This window comes from Ursus maritimus, unplaced genomic scaffold (assembly GCF_017311325.1).
Source record: "Ursus maritimus isolate PB19 unplaced genomic scaffold, ASM1731132v1 scaffold_2, whole genome shotgun sequence".
NCBI lineage: Eukaryota > Metazoa > Chordata > Mammalia > Carnivora > Ursidae > Ursus > Ursus maritimus.
The window spans coordinates 43,006,069-43,028,112 of record NW_024424452.1 but is presented as its reverse complement, the minus strand read 5'-3'; the positions used below and the strand labels follow the sequence as shown (position 1 = coordinate 43,028,112).

At 41.2% G+C, this 22,044-nt stretch overlaps 3 protein-coding genes across 3 annotated transcripts; all 3 read left to right on the top strand.

The window, feature by feature from the left end:
• Positions 1–690: 690 nt before the first annotated feature.
• On the top strand, positions 691–6,271 carry LOC103672128 (olfactory receptor 6K3-like). Its single transcript, XM_040634476.1, has 4 exons — positions 691–771; positions 3,429–3,479; positions 3,537–4,399; positions 6,178–6,271. Exons 1-4 carry the CDS (start codon positions 691–693, stop codon positions 6,269–6,271), a joined length of 1,089 nt encoding a protein of 362 aa, XP_040490410.1.
• Positions 6,272–8,817: 2,546 nt separating this feature from the next.
• LOC103672129 (olfactory receptor 6K3-like) lies at positions 8,818–9,757 on the top strand. Its single transcript, XM_040634572.1, is given in 3 exon segments — positions 8,818–9,154; positions 9,157–9,708; positions 9,711–9,757. Coding segments are annotated over 3 exon segments (936 nt in total).
• Positions 9,758–15,158: 5,401 nt separating this feature from the next.
• LOC103672130 (olfactory receptor 6K3-like) lies at positions 15,159–16,145 on the top strand. Its single transcript, XM_008700799.2, has one exon. It carries the CDS (start codon positions 15,198–15,200, stop codon positions 16,143–16,145), a length of 948 nt encoding a protein of 315 aa, XP_008699021.2. The 5' UTR covers positions 15,159–15,197.
• The last annotated feature ends 5,899 nt before the right edge of the window (positions 16,146–22,044 follow it).

Below are 22,044 nucleotides of genomic sequence, written 5' to 3'. Positions count from 1 at the left end.
AGAGACGCCAGAAACACAGCAAGACAATAACTCTGAGTGCCTAGGGGGTCCGAAATACCTCAGTTCTAAGGCTGTAGTTGTAAACATCTTTGAGCTGATTTGTAAGTGGAGACAGTAAGAACCTGGTCTGCGGCCTCCCTGATTCTCTGTGTGTGTGTCAGGGGTTCCGCTGAGCTAAGAGAGCATTGAACAGCGAGTGTCAGAGAGCGGATTAAAGCAACACTGAGCCCACATGAACGTAGCATGAAGCTTTTGGTCACTTACTGTGATAGCCCTTTGCTATGATGGCACGAGCAGAAGGCTGAAAACAGAGACAGTGCCTCCCCCCGGCCCCTATCCTATCCCCTGAGAAAATGAGCACAGATCAAGGGTCAGGTGCCCCTGTGCAGACGTGAGGGTCACTTCACTGTTGAAGGAGCCCTGAATGAAACACTCCAGCAGTTTCATGGACTCTGAGAAGGAGAGGAGGGTACAGGGTGGACTAAGTCAGAGCGGGGAGAAGTGACCCCAGGGTTTCTCTCCCTTGTCCCCTAAAGAAGCCTCAGAAGAGGTGTCCAAAAAGGACCTTGGACCAAGGCTGCAAATGGAGATGGAGGAGTGCATTTGCTGGGGCAAAGGGAAACATGCAAAGGGTGTGAGTGGCCCAAGGAGCCCTAGTCCTCGCGGCAACTCTCTTAGAGGCTGCGGTGCATGGGCTGCGAGCAGGTGCCAGGGGGAGGGCTTTCCCTGGGAGGCCTGCCTGGGAAAGCCTTTGTCATCGCCCGCAGTCAGGTCTGAAAATCACACAGGGTTTCCTCCAGACTCCTCAGTGCATATATATTTTTGAGGGGGAGGGTAGAGTAGGAGAGATCTCCTCTTCCCTTATTATTTTATTCCTATGCCTTAGACCCTTAAGTCCTTTATTCAAAAACTTTGCATAACTTACATACGTAGGAGCGGAGTTGCCGGATGACATGTTAAGCGTATGCTTGACTTTATAAGACGCTTGCTAGAAGACGCTCTTCCCTGGTGGCTGCGCCATGTTGGATTCCCACCAGCGCTGTAGGAGAGACCTAGTTGCTCTGTACTTTCCCTAGCATTTGGCATCACCAGCCGTTTTGTTAAAAAAAAAAAGACCATGATTGTTCTTAGAGATGTGCTATGGTAATGTATCTCATTGTGGTTTTAAGAGTTTTGAGTTTTCACGTACTCTGGATATGTCTTTTGTTGGATACATGTCCCACAAATGTGTTCTCCCAGAATGGCTTTTCTTTTCATTCCCTTAATAGTATAGTTTGCAGAGCAATGAATTTTGGTGAAGTTCAGTTTATCAGTTTTTTCTTTTACATACTGTGCTTTTGATGTTATAGCATATACATTTTGTTGAACCAAAGGTCGTAAAGATGTTCTCTTCTAGTTTCTGGGAGATTTTTTATGGTTTTTGGTTTTACATTTAGGTCTATGATCCATTTTGTGTTAATTCTTGTGTATGATGCAAGATGTTTTTTAGCACATTTGTTTCCAGTTTTCCCAGTGCCATTTGCCAGAAATACTTTTTTCTCTCTGTTGAATGGCTTGGCCATTTACGTGAGTGTCTATTTTTGTACTCTACTTGGTTCCATTGATCTACGTGTCTATTCTTTTGACAAGACTACACTATCTTGATTTTTTAACATTATAGTGAGTCTGGAAATGTATATCAGCAGTCCCGTCCTCCAAATTTATTCTCTTTTTTCAAGGTGTTTTGCCTATTCCCTTGTCTTTTCATATATATTTTAGACTTAGCTTCTTAATATCTATTAAAAACACTTTACCTGAGTTTTAACTGAGATTGCTTTGAAGGAATCATGTATGATCTATAATGTACACACTCTTATATATGCATACTCATGCGCCAGATGTTCTGTAACCAGCAGAAAAATGAATGACAATTGATAACTGTAGAACACTTACAATAATCTAATTTTATGACAAGCCGAGGGATTTACATGTATACATGTAATAATCAACACTTCCTAATTCTCTATGGGCACTTGGTTTTCTAGAAGCTGCTGAACTGATATTTGTCAAATTTAGTCTATATAAAGCAGTTCTTAAAAGATCTTGTTCAAAATATATATTCAGTTTTGTAATGAGATCTCTCAAAAAATCTCAGAATGAGCCAAATATTTTTATGTTTCAAATGCCTAATGTTAATTTAGAATTTCAAACGCCATTCTTTAATAAAGTTGTAAGCTTTATATTGATTCTGCTTATAAGTAATTTTTCAAAGAGTATCAGCTCGGGGGAAATATTTGGTTGTCTTCCCAGGGGAATATTGGCATACAGCATAATTAAGTGTTCTAATTTAATCATATGAGGAACTCATTTTTAAATAGCTCTACATTATCTCAAAAGAGAACTTACCTTTCAAACTCTTTGGTGTTCTCAATATTTCTCTTTGATTTTCTATCTCTGTTAGACTAGGTTTCTGAATTGCCAGGGGAATAGTCCCAGGTGCACCTGATGAGTTTCCCTGTACTACCTTTAGAGACCTCTTGGTGCTTCATGAGACTTTCAAGAGATCTAAACTGTGCTGGACTCTCACATTTTGGCCCTCACTTTCTCATTCCTTGATGGTCTTTGTTGAGGTATAAATAATCTGTGCAGGGAGACTTAGCTATCTCCATAAAACTCTCTGCTTCTTTCCAATATCTCTGATGAAGTGATGTTTAGAAGTCCTATTGAAAGATTTCAAGAACTAGGTTCTAAAGAGAGAACTCCCAGTTCACACACTCAGCCTTCTTTGTTCTTCCAGAACCCTCTAAAGCTCAGTTTCTCCCAGTTCCCTTCCCTCTGTGCTGGCCAGTTTTCACTAACTTTATCTTTCCTGCTTCTGGGAATAGTTTCCTACCATACCTTCACCTTGGTATATTTCCCTAAAACCTTACCCTCTTCTCTAATCACACTAAGAGCTCTGTGGTCTGAAAAAGGAGCAGAATACTGAAAACTGGGGGTTTTTCAGAAAGTGCAGATACAACTTTACAATAACTATGTAGAGAGGAACATAATTAGAAGTTTTGATTATCTAATCCATAGTCAGGAAACATTAGAAAATTTATCTGGTATGTAATTCACAATGATTTGGGGAAATTCTTATAAAAGGTGATTATATTAGTACCCCTAATAGTCTACTTTATTTTAGCTAGTGGAGCTTATAAACATGACATTACTAATACCTTATTTGTTATTATTTGCCTCCTTCATTGGAATATAAGCTCCATGAAAGCAGAATGCTTTCTTCACTACTGAATTCAACAAGCCTACAGATGTACTTGGCACATAATAGAGACTAAATGGATCTCTGCTTAATTAATTCAAGAATGATGGAGATAGATCATCTACCTAAAGCATTTCTTCCTTTGACTCTTATATGAGCCAAGAGATCTAATTCTTTATATTTCACCTAGGGAGTGAGCTGTGTCATTCTACCCATAACAATTAAGGCCGTTGAGACCATGGTAAGAACTAACCAAACTTCTACGGTGACAGAGTTTCTCTTCTCCGGATTCCCCCAGTTTGAAGATGGTAGCCTCCTCCTCTTCATTCCTCTGTTCATCATCTACACGTTCATTGTTATTGGGAATCTCACTGTATTTTTTGCAGTCAGGATGGACACGCGTCTCCACAATCCCATGTACAATTTCATCAGCATCTTCTCCTTCCTGGAGATCTGGTATACCACAGCCACCATTCCCAAGATGCTCTCCAACCTCATCAGTGAGAAGAGGACCATCTCCATTACTGGCTGCCTTCTGCAAATGTACTTCTTCCATTCACTTGGAAATTCAGAGGGGATCTTGTTGACCACCATGGCCATTGACAGGTACGTTGCCATCTGCAACCCTCTCCGCTACCCTACCATTATGACCCCCCGGCTGTGCGCCCAGCTCTCTGCAGGCTCTTGCATCTTTGGCTTTCTTGTGTTGCTCCCGGAGATTGCGTGGATTTCCACACTGCCCTTCTGTGGGCCCAACCAAATCCATCAGATATTCTGTGACTTTGAGCCTGTGCTGCACTTGGCCTGTACAGACACGTCCGTGATTCTGATTGAGGATGTGATCCATGCTGTGGCCATCATCTTCTCTGTCCTGATTATTGCTCTCTCTTATATCAGAATCGTCACTGTGATCCTGAAGATCCCCTCTGCTGACGGCCGCCGGAAGGCCTTTTCTACCTGTGCATCTCATCTTAGTGTCTTTCTGATGTTCTACGGCAGCGTGTCCCTCATGTACCTGCGATTTGCTGCCACTTTCCCACCAGTTTTGGACACAGTTATTGCCCTGATGTTTGCCGTTCTTGCTCCCTTTTTCAACCCTATCATCTATAGCTTGAGAAACAAGGATATGAAGATTGCAATTAAGAAGCTTCTCTGTCCTGGGTCGCCTGGATGGCTCAGTCGGTTAAGCATCTGTCTTTGGCTCAGGTCATGATCCCAGGGTGCTGGGATTGTGCCCCATGTCAGGCTCCCTGCTCAGTGGGGAGTCTGCTTCTCCCTCTCCCTCTGCCCCCCCACTCGTGCTCTCTCTTGCTATCTCTTTCTTTCTCTCAAATAAATAGATAAAATCTTAAAAAAAAAAAAAAACAACTTCTTCTTCTCCGCCTTCAGACAGTGTTTAATGCACCTGCAAGTTGATGCTAGCTCTTAGCTAGCTCTCACTTTGGATGTTACCCCGACATACCAAACCATAAAATTAACATATAACTCATTTATTGTCACACTGATAGTTTCTATCTATTTATTCCAGTTCACGTGTTTATTCTATTTATACACATTTAATGTATCATGGACTACCTGTTTAGACCATCGTAGATGCATAGATAATAGAAAGGAAATACGATGTTTAAGCCATTAAAATAGATCTTGTAAACATTAATTTTATTGTTACTATATAAGTATTATTGTTATTATTATTATTATTATTGCAAAGGCATTAGCAACAACCACAGATTATAAAATAGAGTGGCTAAGAGTGTAAGATCTGGTGTATATTTCACTGTACTACATACAGGTGTCGTGACCTTAAACACGAAGCAACTCTGGCAGGTGTTGGCCACATCTATTACTTCACTGTGGTGGTTGGTGTGGTGTTTGTCTATGTTCACACTCACCACATTGCATACACTATGTATGTTTTTTGTATACAAATTATATCTCAATACAGTTGTTAAAAATGAAATAGACCAGTTCACACTGTGCTCAATCATTAGAAATACAATTTTGCCAATTGAAATTTTCTAAGACCCCTCCTGTGACTTTTTTCTTTAACTTGAGTATAGTGGACACACAATGTTACATTAATTTCAGGCGCACAATATAGTGATTCAACTTCTCTATATGTCATGCTGTGCTTCCCTCAAACGTAGTCACCATCTGTCACCACACAACACTATTACAACATCACTATGTTCCCTATGCTGTACCTTTTATTCCCATGGCTTATTATTAATTTTGAATTTCAAGGAAAAATATTATAAGGAGTTAGACAAGGAAAATAGGCCCCCAAGTCACTGGAAGAAATGTTAGACAAAACTCAAGAGAGAAAGAAAGCATGTCTTCCCACCCGAAATCCCATACACATTTCCGAGAAGATAACATAGTCAAAGCAACTAGATTGTGAAGAAGAAGAAGAAGAAGAAGAAGAAGAAGAAGAAGAAGAAGAAGAAGAAGAAGAAGAAGAAGAGGGAAGAGGAAGAGGAGAGGGGAGGGGGGAGGAGAAGAAGACGACAGTGGAGGAGGAGAAGAATGGGAGAAGGAAGAGGAGGAGAAGAAGAGCTTTGGGTTCTAACAGAGCACAGAGCAGTGGACTGAGCACATGGAGTACAGAATAATTTTGTGAAAAAAGGTGCGACATTGACTGTCAATAGAGAGGTGAGCAGGACCAACGTAAATTGTTCAGGGTAAGAGATCCACATGCATTTGCGGCATGAGAAAAAAATGACATTGTCCCCTCACTTCAATATTGGCACAAAACCCCAATGACCCGTCTGTTACGAAATGATCTTATTTTCTATTAAATATTCATTCAAGCTTTTTTTCTGGTGTCAGTATATTTCTTTCAAGACTTTCCACACGTGTGTGTTCATGCGAGAAGAGCAGGACCAACACAAAAGTGCTCTTTGCATGACTCCCTGATAGACCCTCGTACCTGGGCCAAGAACCACCGTGGTGGAGAAAGTAGTTTTCCACGTTCAGAGTGAGAAGTACAATCAGGAAAAAATACTTGATGACAACTTTGATCCTAAAATCTAGTGAGAGAAGAGTACAGCGGGAATCTTTGCTACTTAACCCCCCGAGGAAAAGTGATGCTTCCCTCGGCAGGAACCCCTGTGACACCTACTTCTCCTTCCTGCTAGTCCTTGGGATGCTTGTGAAAATAGCTTTCCATTCCCTTTTGGAGGCTGGAGGCATATCAAGGATACAGAGACCCAGACAGACAGAGGAGCCCCTGTGGTCTTTGGTCACGGTGAGTGCAGAAGGCTGTCTTGAGAAAGAATTCACTCACCATGCGTAAGAGTAAGAATGTCATAACCGGAGGATCAGAAGCTTCAGATGTCGGTGGGGTGCAACAGCAAGGGTAGGGGGAGACCGTGCTGGGCACAGGTCTACATGAAACACAATACTGCATTATGATGCCATCTTTTGAGAGGTCATTTTTTTCCCAGACTTGATTAGGACTGTCACTCAAAGTAACTTGTCATACTTCCCTTTCCAAACAGTCCCTAATTTTCTTTGTTCACGTGTCTACGCCTGTCTTGTGGGCTACATTATAATTTCACCCAGTCGCTGGGCTCCAAGTTATTTATTTGACACCAACAATTTTTTGCACGCCAACCCTGTTCTAGTTTCCTGCCCTGAAGGAGGAGCCTGGTCTAAAGAAGGAAAAACCAGTAGTTGCTGACTGTTATGAAACATGACACATCTACTACAGAAAACCCAGTGTAACGGTGCCCCATATTCTGGAGTGTTTATTGTATTCCTGACACTGCTTTAAAGCACGGAAAGTACGTTTACACATATTGGCGGGGCAGTCAAGTGTCTGGGTGGGAACGTGTCCCTAGAGATACAGTGCACGGATTTGCATTCTGACTTCAGCTGAGAATCCCTGGGCACTGTTTTATCCATCTGCACCCCAGTCTTCTCATCTGTAAAATGGGGATCATCTTACCTTGTTAGAGCGTTAGGTAAGAAATATAGCATGTTCTTGGGGCAGTGCTTGCCGCAGTGACTTCATACCCCGCCACACTATACAATGTTGTTTTTGTTATTGTAAAGTGTCTACCTATTCTTGAAACCTTATGAGCCAGTATTAATATTTTCTCCATCTTACAAAAGAGGAATTAAAGGCCTAGAAAGGCTAAACAACTTGAAGTGAGTCCGGAGGTTTATAAGCAGTGGAGAGCACCTGCTTCTGACATGCAGAGTTTTGACCAATACTATGTATTGCTCTTGTGCAGGAGAGGGGGCGGGGTGAGGAGTGGTGGCTACGCAGAGGACATGATACACGCAGGAGCCTATGGTGATCCCACAAAGCAGCGTGCACGAGGGGACTCAAGGGGAACAGCATTGGGGATGCTAGGAGGAGAAGCCGGAGCGAGTTCTGAGTCAGCCATGTGGGTTTGGAGCTCATGAACCCACTGGGGAGCAACATCTGTAAGTAGTAATAGTTGAGATCTTGTAAGTGGATGAGATCACCACAGGAGCAAATAGAATTATCGAGAGCAGAGTGGATGAGCAAATAGAATTATCGAGAGCAGAGAGCCTTAGGGAAACAAGCACTTGGAGAAGAGTTTAAGAAAAGCAACCATATGAAGGGGAGAGAGACAAGGAGAAGTAAGAGAAAGGATAACTGAATGAACACAACTAAGTGGAACAGAAGAGAACACCCAAGCCAGAGCCACCTCTGAGAGCCGCTAGGAGTATGTACTGTAACTCCTATTACGTTTATTTTTATTCATGCCCCTTGCTCTTAGGGATGGAATCACAGCAGTGGAGGAGGAAAGCTGCAGGTACCAGGGCCAGAGGGCAGTCTCCATTAGCACGGGCAGGCAGGGTGTTGCTAACCTTGGCTGGAAGAGTTTCGTGCAGAAGTGGGGGCGAGGGCACAGCCGTGTTGTAGGAACACGAGAGGCGCGGGGAGCCGGGTTCTACCACCCTTTCAAGAAGTTGCCTGTAGGGCAATGGTTAAGTTTCGCGTAGATATTTACTTAATCCTCGGATTCCCTATTAGATAAGTACTGAGTACTGGAGCCTGAAAGATTAAGAAATTTGCCAAAAGACACATGGATAGTAAGAGGCTCAGTTGCGGTTTCAATGTAGATTCCAGGCCTACATTCTAATCCCCTAGAACAGAAATCTCCATAGACGAATGTGCAAGATGGTCCAATGGGGTGAAAGAAAAAATAATACAACTTCTAGAATGTTTATTTTTATTCATGCCCCTTACATCTAGAATTTAGTATTATTATATACACATATATTTTTAATTATTAGATCATAAGATAGTAAGTGTGAGTAATTTATAAATGCAAATAGTTGTATTAGTGGTTAGGCCGAACATAATTGCACCATTAAAAACATATGGAGACATTTGTTTCTGTGATTGTGCCTCTCAAGGAGTGAGAAAACAAGTCAAATACTAGTCAATATTCACAAGAGTGTGACATTAGGAAAAAAAAAACCTTCAAGTTATTCCTTGTTATTCGTTCGTGGTATTTAACTGTACACCATCCTTTCGTCTCCACCTCCTCGTGAGCCGGTTTGTGCCTCTCCTTCATTCACAGGGAGCTCTGCTGGGCATGCAGAGTGCAAACCTGTCAGCAGTGACGGGGTTTATCTTCACTGGCTTCCCCCAGCTCCAGGCTGGTGGCCTCCTGTTCTTCTTTCCCTTACTCTTCACCTACACCTTTACTGTCATTGGGAACCTACTGATCTTTGCTGTGAGGCTGGAGACCCATCTCCACAATCCTATGTACAATTTCATCAGCATCTTCTTCCTGGAGATCTGGTATACCACAGCCACCATTCCCAAGATGCTCTCCAACCTCATCAGTGGGAAGAGGACCATCTCCATTACTGGCTGCCTCTTGCTCATGCACTTCCTCCATTCACTTGGAAACTCGGAGGGCATCTTGTTGATCCCACGGCCATTAACACGTACGTTGCCATCTGCAACCCTTTCTGCTACCAGGTGATCATGACCCCCCGGCTGTGTGATCAGCTCCCTGCAGGCTCCTGCATCCTCGGCTTCCTCATCCTGGTTCCTGAGATTGTAATGATTTCCACACTGCCCTTCTGTGGGCCCAACCAAATCCATCAGATCTTCTGTGACCTGGTCCCCGTGCTGAAGCTGGCCTGTACGGACATGTCCATGATTCTGGTTGAAGATGTGATCCATGCTGTGGCCATCATCATCACCGTCCTAATCATCGCCCTGTCCTATATCAGAATCATCACCGTGATCTTGAGGAGCCCCTCTGCTGAGGGCTGGCAAAAGGCCTTTTCTACCTGTGTGGGCCATCTCGCTGTCTTCCTGATTTTCTTTGCCAGTGTGTCCCTCATGCACTTGCGTTTCAATGCCACCTGCCCCCCAGCTTTGGACACAGCCATTGCACTGGTGTTTACTGTCCTTGACCCATTCTTCAATCCCATCACTTACAGTCTGAGAAACAAGGACATGAAGAATGCAGTTCGAAACTCTTCCGTCTTTGGAAAGCGCTGAACACGTCTAAAGGTTAATTCTGAGCTGCAGGTCTCCCTCCACCATTTTAATGTTTCTCTAACAGATTAAAAAATGAAGCTACTCTATACTTATTTCTTCGCCACACTGAACTTTCTGTCTGTTCTGATTACTTTTCCTTATATCCAAGGAAACACGTCTGGACTCTCTGTCATAGTTATATCACCTGATGTATACATGGTCAAGAATTTCTTAGGGGGTTGAAGGCTTTGCTTGCTTTCTTCTGAAGAGTTGTAATTAAAGGCAAACTCACTCACCACTTCAGAAGCTGGCCGTGTGCTTCGGGGAATAGATCTTGCGAAAGTTTTCTATTTCATTATGGATCATGGATTACCCAATAAGGTTTGTTGGGAAGCAGATTTCTTTAAAAAAGCAAAACCAATACTTAAGGAAGTAAATTATACTTTTATTTTTAGTTGTGTAATTCACTCTTGATCAGAATAATAAACATATACATTTAGTTGACTAAATTATTACTATTGCCAGCCTTGTTCAGAAGGGAAGTCCGGTGCGGGACACTATTTACACCAAAACACTTTGTGCTCACGGATGCACACGGGTAGGGGTCTTAGTCATTGCTTGCCTCCCAGGGCCAAGCACTTTCATTTTCTTTAGCAGAAAAGTCTTCTGCGCATCCACCAACTGGCAGTTTTAAATGACATACGATTCATTTGACTTCTTAGCCGAGAGCGCTAAAAACTTTCCTCTCCTTGCTATATCCAATACTATTGTCTTAAGTGTCTACCGTCATTCATGTACAGCCATTATAATTACCTTTACAAAATGCAAGTACAAATTTTGGTCTGAAGATAGTAATTGTATCCTACATGTTTACATTTTCTTCCTCAATTGTCCAGGAAAACAACCAAAACTAAGTTCATATTAATTTCTTTAGATACTCCAAACCCAACAAAAAGGAGAATTACTGACCGATTTCCCTGATGAATAGAGATACTCCAAACCCGAAAGGCACACAGGACACAAAACAATACTTCCCAGCACACATCACACTCATCCCTCAAAAAAACCAGACGAAACAAAACAAAACAACAACAGCGACAACAACAAAAACCTGTGTCAGTCCTAAGAAACAAGGAAAGGTGACCTCAATAGACAAAATGCTAATACTCTCTTAAGGTCATACTATATATGAAACAACATTCATGGGAATTCAATACAGGCAAGAGAAGGGCCTAGTTGAGAAATATTTTGAAGTAGACTTTTTGATAAAGTGCTGCAAATTCCAAACAGAACTTGGATTTTGATAGATACAGGGCCTGTAGATACAGGTTCATTGATGGATATCGAGAATGTTTCTGTTCATTAAATGGTGGGTTTGGCACCTCACGCTTGTTCTTTGGCGCATGGCATACTAAGTAAAGTTGGACATCTTTGCCTCAAAAGTCTGAGTTTAGGATGTCACAACCAACATAGAAAAAGTGCACGTTAGTGACTGCCTCTAATAGACTTGGTCTACACCTATATTTGCCATAAGAATTAGAGTTCTGAGTCCTACCAAGGAAACCATTAAAATTAAAGGGCCACTGATACAGGCCCCTGGGAGTGGAGAGGAGACTTTGGACACAATGCACAAACTTCTGTCCTACACGGCATCCCAAGCTGTACCCAGTGATTTTGAACATGAGTCATAGTCATCGAAAATAAAGAAAACAAACAACAGTAGATAAGGAAACAAAACATTATACAACAAAATCTGTACTTGACGCAGGCGTGCACCTCACGGCTTCCTGGTACCCTAGAAAACCAGAATTCATACAGTTATGTCCTAAGTCTGTAACAGCAGGTGTTGGAAAGACAAATGCAACACGGGAGCAGGAGAATCCACAGAGAGACGGTGGAGTACGTGTAGTGCATTCAAGCTGCGCTCCCACACACAAAACTCGCTACTGCCACTTAACTATTCTATCGCTGCCCATACCAAAGGAGAACAAACCAAAAGATTGAGAAATGATGCTGTTAATCTGAAAGTGTAATGATTTCTCCAAGTGTCACAAATGGTTTGATACAGCTCAACTGTTTATACTTTTCTTGTGGTGCTTTTAAAACAAGAGTGGGGAGAAGAAATTTTTTCTTGCTTCTGAAAGCAACAAGCTTATTGGAATTAGACAATAAAGAGCACGTGCAAGGATGTCCTTCTATGTTGCTGCCATGGGTGCCCATCTGCTGATGAGACGCTCACTTGAGTGTCTAGGAGTCACACCCACAGCGATGTCGGTCTGCTAGGGCAGAGGGGGCACGATTGTCATTCAACCCTTTCCAACTCTAGACTTCCTAACACCTGGATGAGGACAAATACAGACTCACAAAGCATTTCTTTTTCTTAAAACAAATGAAGTCACTCTCCTTTCTTGTTAATTTATACATTTGCTCATAGAAATAATTTCATTTCTAGAAACAGTGAACAGATGAACCACAGATTATATCTGAAAAGTAAACTTGCCAAATGTTGCTGGTACTAAAAACAGATTAGTTTCCATGGAGGGGGATAGATAATCTAGATGAAATTGCATATTCAAAAGAGCATATAAAATATTTCTTAGCAATTAATTTCTGTAGTAGAGCTGCACTCGAGAGAGAAACAGGAAGGAAAAAGATCTTCCCTGATTATTTTCAGTGGTTAAAAATAAATGTACCTTATGCAATGATAGTTAATATGAATTTGTTTTTATAAAGTATTCTAAGTCCCCAACTTCCTTCTTAACACTGCGCACCCTTGAGCCACACGCACTAATCACATTCACGTGAAGGGGGCAACCCCATTGTTATGTTACCGTATCAAGAAACTTCTAAGACTGGGGCGCCTGGGTGGCACAGCGGTTAAGCGTCTGCCTTCGGCTCAGGGCGTGATCCCAGCGTTATGGGATCGAGCCCCACATCAGGCTCCTCCGCTAGGAGCCTGCTTCTTCCTCTCCCACTCCCCCTGCTTGTGTTCCCTCTCTCGCTGGCTGTCTCTATCCTGTCGAATAAATAAATAAAATCTTTAAAAAAAAAAAAAAGAAACTTCTAAGATATTTTCTATAAGAATGATAAAGAGAAAAAAAGTTAATATATGTGTTGTATTTTACAATGTTTGGAACACACTGTAAATAAAATGGTATACAAGAACTATACACCAATCTTTCATATATTTTGTGGAGAAAAATAGGAAATTTAAAGAGTTCATCAAAATCAATGGGAATAATTTGAAGGAGAGCCCCATGCGTGTTGTTGGAAGGAAAAAGTGGACGTTCTTCCAACGTCTTCTTTCGTACTGCCTCATTTTTCCAAATGACATGTTTTCACAGAAATTGTTCTATTTTTTCTTCACTAATTTAGTCTCAATACTTAACATGCCAATAAAGCACCTTCAACACTGTCCTATTTCTTGTGTGTTTTTGTAAGGAGGGGGTCCTACCAAAGCTGTTCTTTGTATGGAACCCTCCCAATTCCATACCAAATACAAAACTGGTTAAATCATAATGATAATAAGAAAAAGCGGTAAGAATGGTCATCAGGATCTGTGAGTCTTCCTTGGAGCACTGATTCCCCTTTGACCTGGAGATCTAACAAGAAGAAAGTGCAGAGGTGCTCTGATAATTGACCCCATGAGAGCAAAGAGTGCTTTCTGCTTATAGGCAGCGGATAAAGCCTCAGCGGAGCTCATTTCCCCTCTGGCGTGTTCTGTAGGATGACTATAACAACTCTTCCAGGGAGGGTGAAAGGACATCTGGAAATGCAGAGACCCAGGGAGAAGGAAGAGCCCACCTGCATCTGGCGGAGGTGAGTTTATGGTCACTGAGGTCTGGGGAGAAAGCATCCGTTTCCTACATTTGGGATGAAATACAACCCAAAGACTCAGCGAAGATCTGGGGAGGCTAGAATTTGGGCACTGCCCCAGGGCTTCTGAGAAAGTCCCATCGTTGGAGCTCTGGGCTCTGCATATTTTCAATGAGAAATTATACCCAATTATTTAGACCGTGTGATGGTCTAAGATATGAATGCTTATACTTTCCTTCCCACCTGCCTTGCTTCTGGATTTTTCTGGCTTTAATGATGTTTGCAAGTCTGCTCCAAACCTATTCATTATAAAAGAAACTACTTTCAAGTGCTTAAGACATGCTAGGGGGTATGAAAGACAAAAAGCTGATCCCACCCTGACCGGAGTTCCCTGTGTAGTGAAATTAAACGGAAAGGATTCCAGTGAAATGGGGTAAGGTGTATGGTAGAGGCTCTGTGGAGGACACACAGATGAGAAAAACCCAGATGCGTGTGTGTGTGTGTGTGTGTGTGTGCGCGCATGCATGTGCGTACATGTGTACCGTGTGTGTGCATGTGCACGTGTGTGTGGATGTCGGGAAGGAGACGAGAGCACGGCAACAGTCATGAGGCTTCTGGCAGGACACAGTGGCTGAGCTGAAACCCGAAGGAAGCCCAGGAGTATCCCAGTGAAGAAGAGTGAATCCAAGGGCCTTCCAAGACAAGGGTTGATATTCACAAAGCCATCCCAGGGAAATGGCAGTGAGCCCTGAAAACTGTCATAGAGCGGCAGGAGAAAGTGGCAGGTGGGTATACTGGATCTGTGGGTTTAAGGTCCAGGAAACACACTTGTGCTAGAGACAGAGGTTGGACGACTATGCATTGCTCATCAACAGTGCAGAAGGACATGATTTTAGGGGTCGTGTACCAAATGGGTAGAGAAGATGGGTCCATAACATATAAAATGAGGAAACAATGATACAACACACATCTGGGAGGAAGCTTCCCTATAGGAACAGGGCAAACCTGGAGTGGGGTTTCATGAGAGCCAAGGGAGAAAATCTTTAAGTAGTAGTGATCAAGAGTTTCTGGTGCGAAAGTATGATCATAATAGAATAACTGAAACTTTCCATTGCTTTGCAATTATCGTGTCACTGACATGTAGGACAGAATGGCTTCTGTAAGCGGCAGTAAAGAAAGAATTCACACAGCAGATTGTTGAGGAGTGAACAAATCTGAACAAGATATTGTTAATATTACTCTTTAAGACAGCTGATCTAGGAAGGAAATGATAATAGATATTGAGCATTACTGCCAGGGACTTTGAGACGTTAATTCATTTAATACTCCCAATTCTGATCACACTAGTATGTTTTCAACTACAGAAGAAGATGTCGAGTCTCAGAGAGATTATGTACCGGACCCATTATTATTCAAATAACAGGTGGCAGGATAAGAATTCAGGCTATGTTTCATTGGAGCCCATGCTATTAATCATTAATACTGTCTCCTAAATAAAAAGATTACAGATACAGGCAAGTCACTGGTTATTTTTAACCTGGGAAATGTCAAAGCACAAACACCAGGTAACCAAAATAATGTTTATTTTTACACTGCATTGATTTCCTTCTCTGTTAGTTGGGTATAACCTCTCCCTCATTCACAGGGAGCTCTTCTGGGGATATGGAGGGTGCAAATCTATCCGTAGGAACTGAATTTCTCTTCACCGGGTTCCCCAAGCTCCAGGATGGTGGCCTCCTTTACTTTTTTCCTTTACTTTCCATCTACATCTTTATTGTGATTGGAAACCTATTGATCTTCTTTGCTGTGAGGCTGGACACCCATCTCCACAATCCCATGTACCATTTCATCAGCATCTTCTCATTTCTGGAGATCTGGTATACCACAGCCACCATCCCTAAGATGCTCTCCAATCTGATCAGCAGTCAAAAGACCATCTCTTTTATTGGCTGCCTCTTGCAGATGTACTTCTTCCATTCACTTGGAAACACTGAAGGAGCCTTGCTGACTGTCATGGCCATTGACAGGTACCTCGCCATCTGCAACCCACTCCGCTACCCGACCATCATGACCCCCCGACTATGCACTCAGCTCTCTGCAGGCTCTTGTGTCTTTGGTTTCCTCATCCTTCTACCTGAGATTGTGTGGATTTCTACTCTGCCATTCTGCGGCCCCAACCAAATTCACCAGATCTTCTGCGATTTCACACCGTTATTACATTTAGCCTGTGCAGACGCCTCTATGATCTTAGTACAAGATGTGGTTCATGCTCTGGCCATTCTGATAACAGGTCTGATTATTTCTGTTTCTTACATCAGAATCGTCATTGTGATCCTGGGCATCCCTTCAGCCGAGGGCCGAGAAAAGGCCTTCTCCACCTGTGCTGCCCACATTGCTGTCTTCTTGCTATTTTTTGGCAGTGTGGCCCTCATGTATCTTAGATTCTCTGCCACGTATACGCCATTCTGGGATGCTGCCATCGCTCTAACCTTCTCTGTCCTTGCTCCCTTTTTCAATCCCATAATATACAGCCTGAGAAATAAGGATATGAAAGATGCTATTAAGAAGCTCCTTTGCCCTCAAAAGGTGTTTAATGTACCTGGTAGGTGATTAGGCAGGAGTCCTCTATGTAAATGGAGCTTCTTCACAAAATACTGGCCCCACAAACACTAGAACTTAAAATAATTATGCAGTTAGTCCAAATTTCTTCTCGGCTAGCTGCTAAGTAGACTGACGAAGTTCTCTGAGGACTTACAGACACGACCAACATACTAATTCCACTCCTAGGTTTTTAGGATCAGTGGACTGTTTTCTTTCCTGTATCTCCCATTTTGTTTGATTTTAAATATTTTATTTATTTATTTATTCATTTATTCATTTATAGAAAGAGAGAGAGAGTGGGGCGGGGTGGAGCAGAGGAGGGAGAGAGGGAGAGAAGCTCCCTGCTGAGTGCAGAGCTCCAAGCTGGGCTTGATCTCACCACCCCAAGATCATGATCCCAGCTGAAACCAAGAGTCAGACGCTGAACCGACTGAGCCACTCGAGGCACCCCACGTTTGTTTGATTTTAATTTAAAATTTAATTTTAAGATGATTGATTGTATAAATATTAATAATACAGGTATTGCCTTTTTTTTTTAAAGATTTTATTTATTTATTTGACAGAAAGACAGCCAGCGAGAGAGGGAACACAAGCAGGGGGAGTGGGAGAGGAAGAAGCAGGCTCATAGCGGAGGAGCCTGATGTGGGGCTCGATCCCAGAACGCCGGGATCACGCCCTGAGCCGAAGGCAGACGCTTAACCGCTGTGCCACCCAGGCGCCCCAGGTATTGCCTTTTTTGATACCATCTCTCTACAAAGCTCACAGTGACCTGATGGAACCCACGTAACTCACTCCCCATGACACTAAGGTGACTTCTCCAAGTTCTTTCAGGGAGTTACTGGACAGGAAGCAGAAGCAAGAGTCCCTGGCACCCAGACCATAGACTTGCTCCCTTATCTTTGTTTTCTTTCCAGTCAGCCTTGCTGGTATTTTGAGATCTATGCGCTGGTGTGCTGTGCATGGGATGCTGTCATGAACAGGGGCATCATGGACTGTACTTGGTTCTATGCTAACTTCTATAAAGAGAAGTTGAGTAGATCAGATCCCTACCCATAGGAACTCACCATCTTACGTAGGATCGGTGTGAGAGTGTTAAGACATAATAAATGCACATATTTACATTTATAGTCAATGAAACTTATTGATGATTGAATTGCCCTCTTTAAGAAATTGTCTATTTCCCCTACCGTATCTGTGCTAAGATATATAGCTTGTGGGGCGCCTGGGTGGCACAGCGGTTAAAGCGTCTGCCTTCGGCTCAGGGCGTGATCCCAACGTTATGGGATCGAGCCCCACATCAGGCTCCTCCACTAGGAGCCTGCTTCTTCCTCTCCCACTCCCCCTGCTTGTGTTCCCTCTCTCGCTGGCTGTCTCTATCTCTGTCGAATAAATAAATAAAATCTTTAAAAAAAAAGATATATAGTTGGTGTAGGAGTTTTAATATAATACTATGTGACTTGGTAATAAATTTTTTAGAACTCAAAATTATATGCTAAAATTTGTTCATGTTTCTACAAAATACTTATACCAATTCAGTTTAAATATGGCAAAATATTTCACTGATTAGATATAAAAATTATTTCTCTATTTTGAACCTCTATACTGTTTCCTGACTATCACCATTCTTATAAATATGGCAATTACCATTTTTTTGCATAAAGTTCTTTCCATTTCCAAAAACTTTTATTTCAAGATGAATTTCAAGAAACTGACTTATTAAAGTAAAATGTGCAAATATGTTTATAGCTGTTGGTAAAGGTATTGTTTTTGCAAAGGCTGCACTGGTAATGCATTACTGTGGCACTTTCAATATAACTTTCATAGCAACTGATGCGATTAAATAAGAAGTCTGGTTATTTTGCGGAGCAGTCAGTTCTATCACTGACAAGTTGAAATTGCAGTAGGACTATAACAGAGTGATAAATTCCAGTGGTAAATTGAGTTATTATCTTGGTTCTTCACATCCCTGTAACAGAATTATAACTCCACAGATTTGCAATGAGTGGATTCATGGCGGGTGGTGTATACTTCCCTGCCCCACAACTTTGGATCGGCCTTTTTCATTATTTGATGATGGGGATGTCAATGGACATTCCTGAGATCAAATCTGTGCCCCTGTAGTTGGGTTTGCTCCCAGTAGCTGCTTCTCTTGCAGCATTGGACCCATGAGGCCATGTGGCCTGAGAGTCCCTGGTACAGAGAATGAGAGACACGTGGAGCTGACCTGAACCCAACCTACGTGAAGCCTGGCGTCTGGAGTCCAGAACCAGAGCCCAGAGCCGGGAGTCCAGCCTAACTCACCTTGTTGCAGCTGGTGAACAGACTCACAAGTATGAAGCTAAATGATTATTGTTTTAATACCTGCTGTGTGGGGGCTTTGTCTGACACTGTGCCAGCGTGAGATGGCAGAAATCGAATAACCAGTGCTTATTATCTGAATCTTAAGATCATCTTTTAGATTGTACGTATTTTAGAATTGTATTGTTCATTATTGTTTTAAATAATTCTATCATTTTCAGAAAGATTACTTGCATCAAATGTGTAGTTACTTACCCATGCTGCCCGGTTGTGTGTGTGTGTGTGTGTGTGTGTGTGGGTGTGTGAAAGAGATTTTACACATTAAAGGGATTTTTGATCATTTAGAAACAGAGCACGTGCTAAAGACGTGACTCGGTGAAGGCAGGGGTGGGGTAAAGAAATTTAGGAGAGTCACGCTTTGGAAGTTACATTCTCTTTTCTGTCCCATTGTCTTCATCATTTTTCTGGCTTATAGTTACCGCATACTTGATCGGTGCTTGAAAACAGAGTCCTAGCATCGAAAATCTTTCAAGGTAGAATAAGAGTTCAACACAACAGCTCTTCAAACCATGTGAAAATAAGAAATAATGCACAACATATGGAAGCATTGTAGAAATTCTCTTTTATTCTTATTGCTTGCTGTACGTACATAAGCAAAATGTTTCGTGCTAGCCCAAACATAGCACAAAATTCATATGAATTCTCTATGATAGTCTCTAACTAGAAACCACTGCATTAGGTAAATAGGTGTATCTTTGTCTGAAGCCATAATATCATTCCTTATTGCACATTTATTTAGTTTATTTTGGGTGAGAAAAATCACTATACTTAAAGAAAAAGACTAAAAAAACGAGAGAATAGAAAAAAAAGCTTAGAAGGAAATCAGCACCTAATCTCGAGAAGTAATTGAAGAGAAGGCTCATATTGTAAGGCTCCATAGTTACATAAAGAGATGCCTAAACTTTTTATTAAGGCTCCGTGTTGGAGGGGTGTAGAGACAAAGAAACACACATACCCAGCTGTGAATGTAAACTGGTGTAGCCGTTCCGCAGAAAAATCGGGTAGAGCTTAAATTAAACTGAAGTGTATCCTGTCCCAGTCATCGGGGTCCCAGGAATATGTCCCAAAGGCATTCCAACGTGGTAATAAATCTACATGCGTGAAGATGTTGTTAGCGTGTTGGGAAGTTGGAAGCAATCTGTGGTCTATTATGGGGAAAAGAGATACTTAAAATATGATGAACGAATACTTCGGACGGTCATATACTATAAACTTAATGAGCACAAAGGAACATAAGTAACTAAAAAATAATGCTGACTGAAAAAAAAAACAGCAATGCAATGAAATCAATTCAATACAACTGATGTAAACAGAAAGTATACGTGGATAAAATACAAATGCGTGTTTTGCAAGAAAACACACACACAGAAGATATCGTAAAATTAAAGTTAAGTAAATCAAAATAGCTGTATAGGGAGAAAACAGGAGGAAGAATGAAAATAAAGGAAAATAAATAAAAATAAATTTCAATATACATTTAGATGTAATCTTTTTTTTTTTTTAGCAAAACAGATAGCAGCCACTTGTGTTACATTTTCTGAGTTAACAGTACCTTTGTTTGTGTCTCTCCAAGTCACAGCACAGAGATCTATGATTTCCACATAAAATAACAGCAGCATAATAGTTTGTATTATGATCGTCTCTTCTGTTACTCATTTAATCCCTACTGCTGCAAATTTGAGTTGATTTCAATCATTTTAAATCATAAACAAGGCCACAGTGCAAAACCACATATAAGTCTGCACCTTGCAATATTGTTGTAGGATTAATTCCTGGATATGTAGCTGCAATATTCGATACTATTCGGGATTTAAACATCAAATAGATGATGCCCAATCACCATTCTAAGTATCGTAAAGATTTATACAGCCAGCAACACTGAGGGCTTATATTTCAATACATTATCCAATGCAACGCATAGTGCTTGTTGTATCCTTTGCCAGTCTAAGCAGACAAAACAAACAAAATAAATGCAGTCACACATTTATTGGAGAATCACTGGAATAATTTATTTAATAATTTATTTAATAATTTACTAATATTTAATAACCAGAGCAGCTCTTTTCTGTTGCTCTTTTAACCCTTAATTATTATGTGTTGACAATTTTTCTATTGATCCCTTTGTTTTATAAAATTTCATAGCTTTCACATTACAATTTCATATAATTTACAAAAATAGCGCATTTTTTCAATACATCGAACGTGGCTGAAACTGTGTAAGTTTCTCAGACTGACTTCATACCACTTGAAGGCAGCCATTATCTGAGTTTGGAATTGATGATACAGAACTAAGTGTCATTGTGGGTTTCCAAGCAGATGTGTTTCTATATAGCGATCAATGTCTTTCATGGAGTCTCATAAAATAATTACAATGCTTAAAATTCAATAGGATTTTAAATTCCAAATTAATTTTCAGAGTAACATTTTAAAGTGAGGAGGAAAATAGCAGATACTGTTGGTTCAGTTGTCTAACCAAGACCCATTGCTAAACCTATTATTCTTTGCCCACCTCTGTTAAGGCAGTCTCACCATTGAGATATTGGCAACAATTTGCTAGGATTTCTGGGAGAGCTTTTGCTGATGGGCTCTCAGTCCCACTATTTTCTGCCTTGAGTATGCAAATGATGCCTGGTACTTAGAGATCTACTTTGCATCCCTAAGGAAAAGTCCAAGAGAATGACTTGTCAATTGGGGATCAAATAAGCAAAGAACAGTCCTAACTGATAATAAGAATAAATTATTGATTAATTATAAAGTAAAAATCAAAAAGGAGTCATCTTTTGAAGTACAATGTTGAACTTGTCAATGTGAACATGCGATTTTTAGGAAAATACGTTTTTAGCTGCCAATTCCCATGTCAAATACACTAAAAGAAAAAATAGGTAATTTCCTAAAATTCAGATTTGAGTTTCTAATAGTTTTTTTCAATAACGAAACTAGAACTTTTTAAAGAAGAGCTTATTCCATAACATGGGGAAGGAGAAATTCAAAGAGAGAATGGAATATCTTACGGATTAAAAACAAGGTTGTGTTTTCCTAAATTTGGCTTACTGGCCTGAAAATAAGTAATCAGGATATAAGTTCAGATCTCACTTTTCATTGTTCCACCAATCTCCTCCCCTCTGCTGTATCAGCTTCCTTCAAATTTGAGTCTTGGATTTTCAGCATTTTGATTCAATTAAAAGCCAATCCAACCAGAGGTACCACAGAAAAAGGAAGTTTTTAAAAATACATTTATTCCAATGCCTCAGGCTCCCAGACTATCTCATTTGTCCTGGATTGAAGTTCCCCGGAACTGGGATTCTCCTAATTGCCAGGCTGAACCGTTTTTCCTAATTGGAGCCATTACGGGAATGATTGTTTTCTTATCTTAATTAGTTGATGTAAAATACCCAAGAGAGTCTATCTTCCTGTTCTAGTCGTGCTCAGAAAAATATACACGCATATACACATCTGGGAGGGTAGGGAGAGGGCTCTACAGGGAGTGTCAAATCTATAAGTCAGTGCCTGGTGAAGTAAATGGTTTAGATGGAGGACTCGGGGTAGGAAC

Bases quoted from the DNA above. Each gene is read 5' to 3' on its own strand.
- LOC103672128 (XM_040634476.1), top strand. From the start codon at position 691: ATGGGCTGCGAGCAGGTGCCAGGGGGAGGGCTTTCCCTGGGAGGCCTG. The intron at 3,480-3,536 runs GTAAGAACTAAC...GGATTCCCCCAG, and splicing joins TTAAGGCCGTTGAGACCATG to TTTGAAGATGGTAGCCTCCT. The intron at 4,400-6,177 runs GTCGCCTGGATG...ACCTGGGCCAAG, and splicing joins AAGAAGCTTCTCTGTCCTGG to AACCACCGTGGTGGAGAAAG.
- LOC103672130 (XM_008700799.2), top strand. From the start codon at position 15,198: ATGGAGGGTGCAAATCTATCCGTAGGAACTGAATTTCTCTTCACCGGG.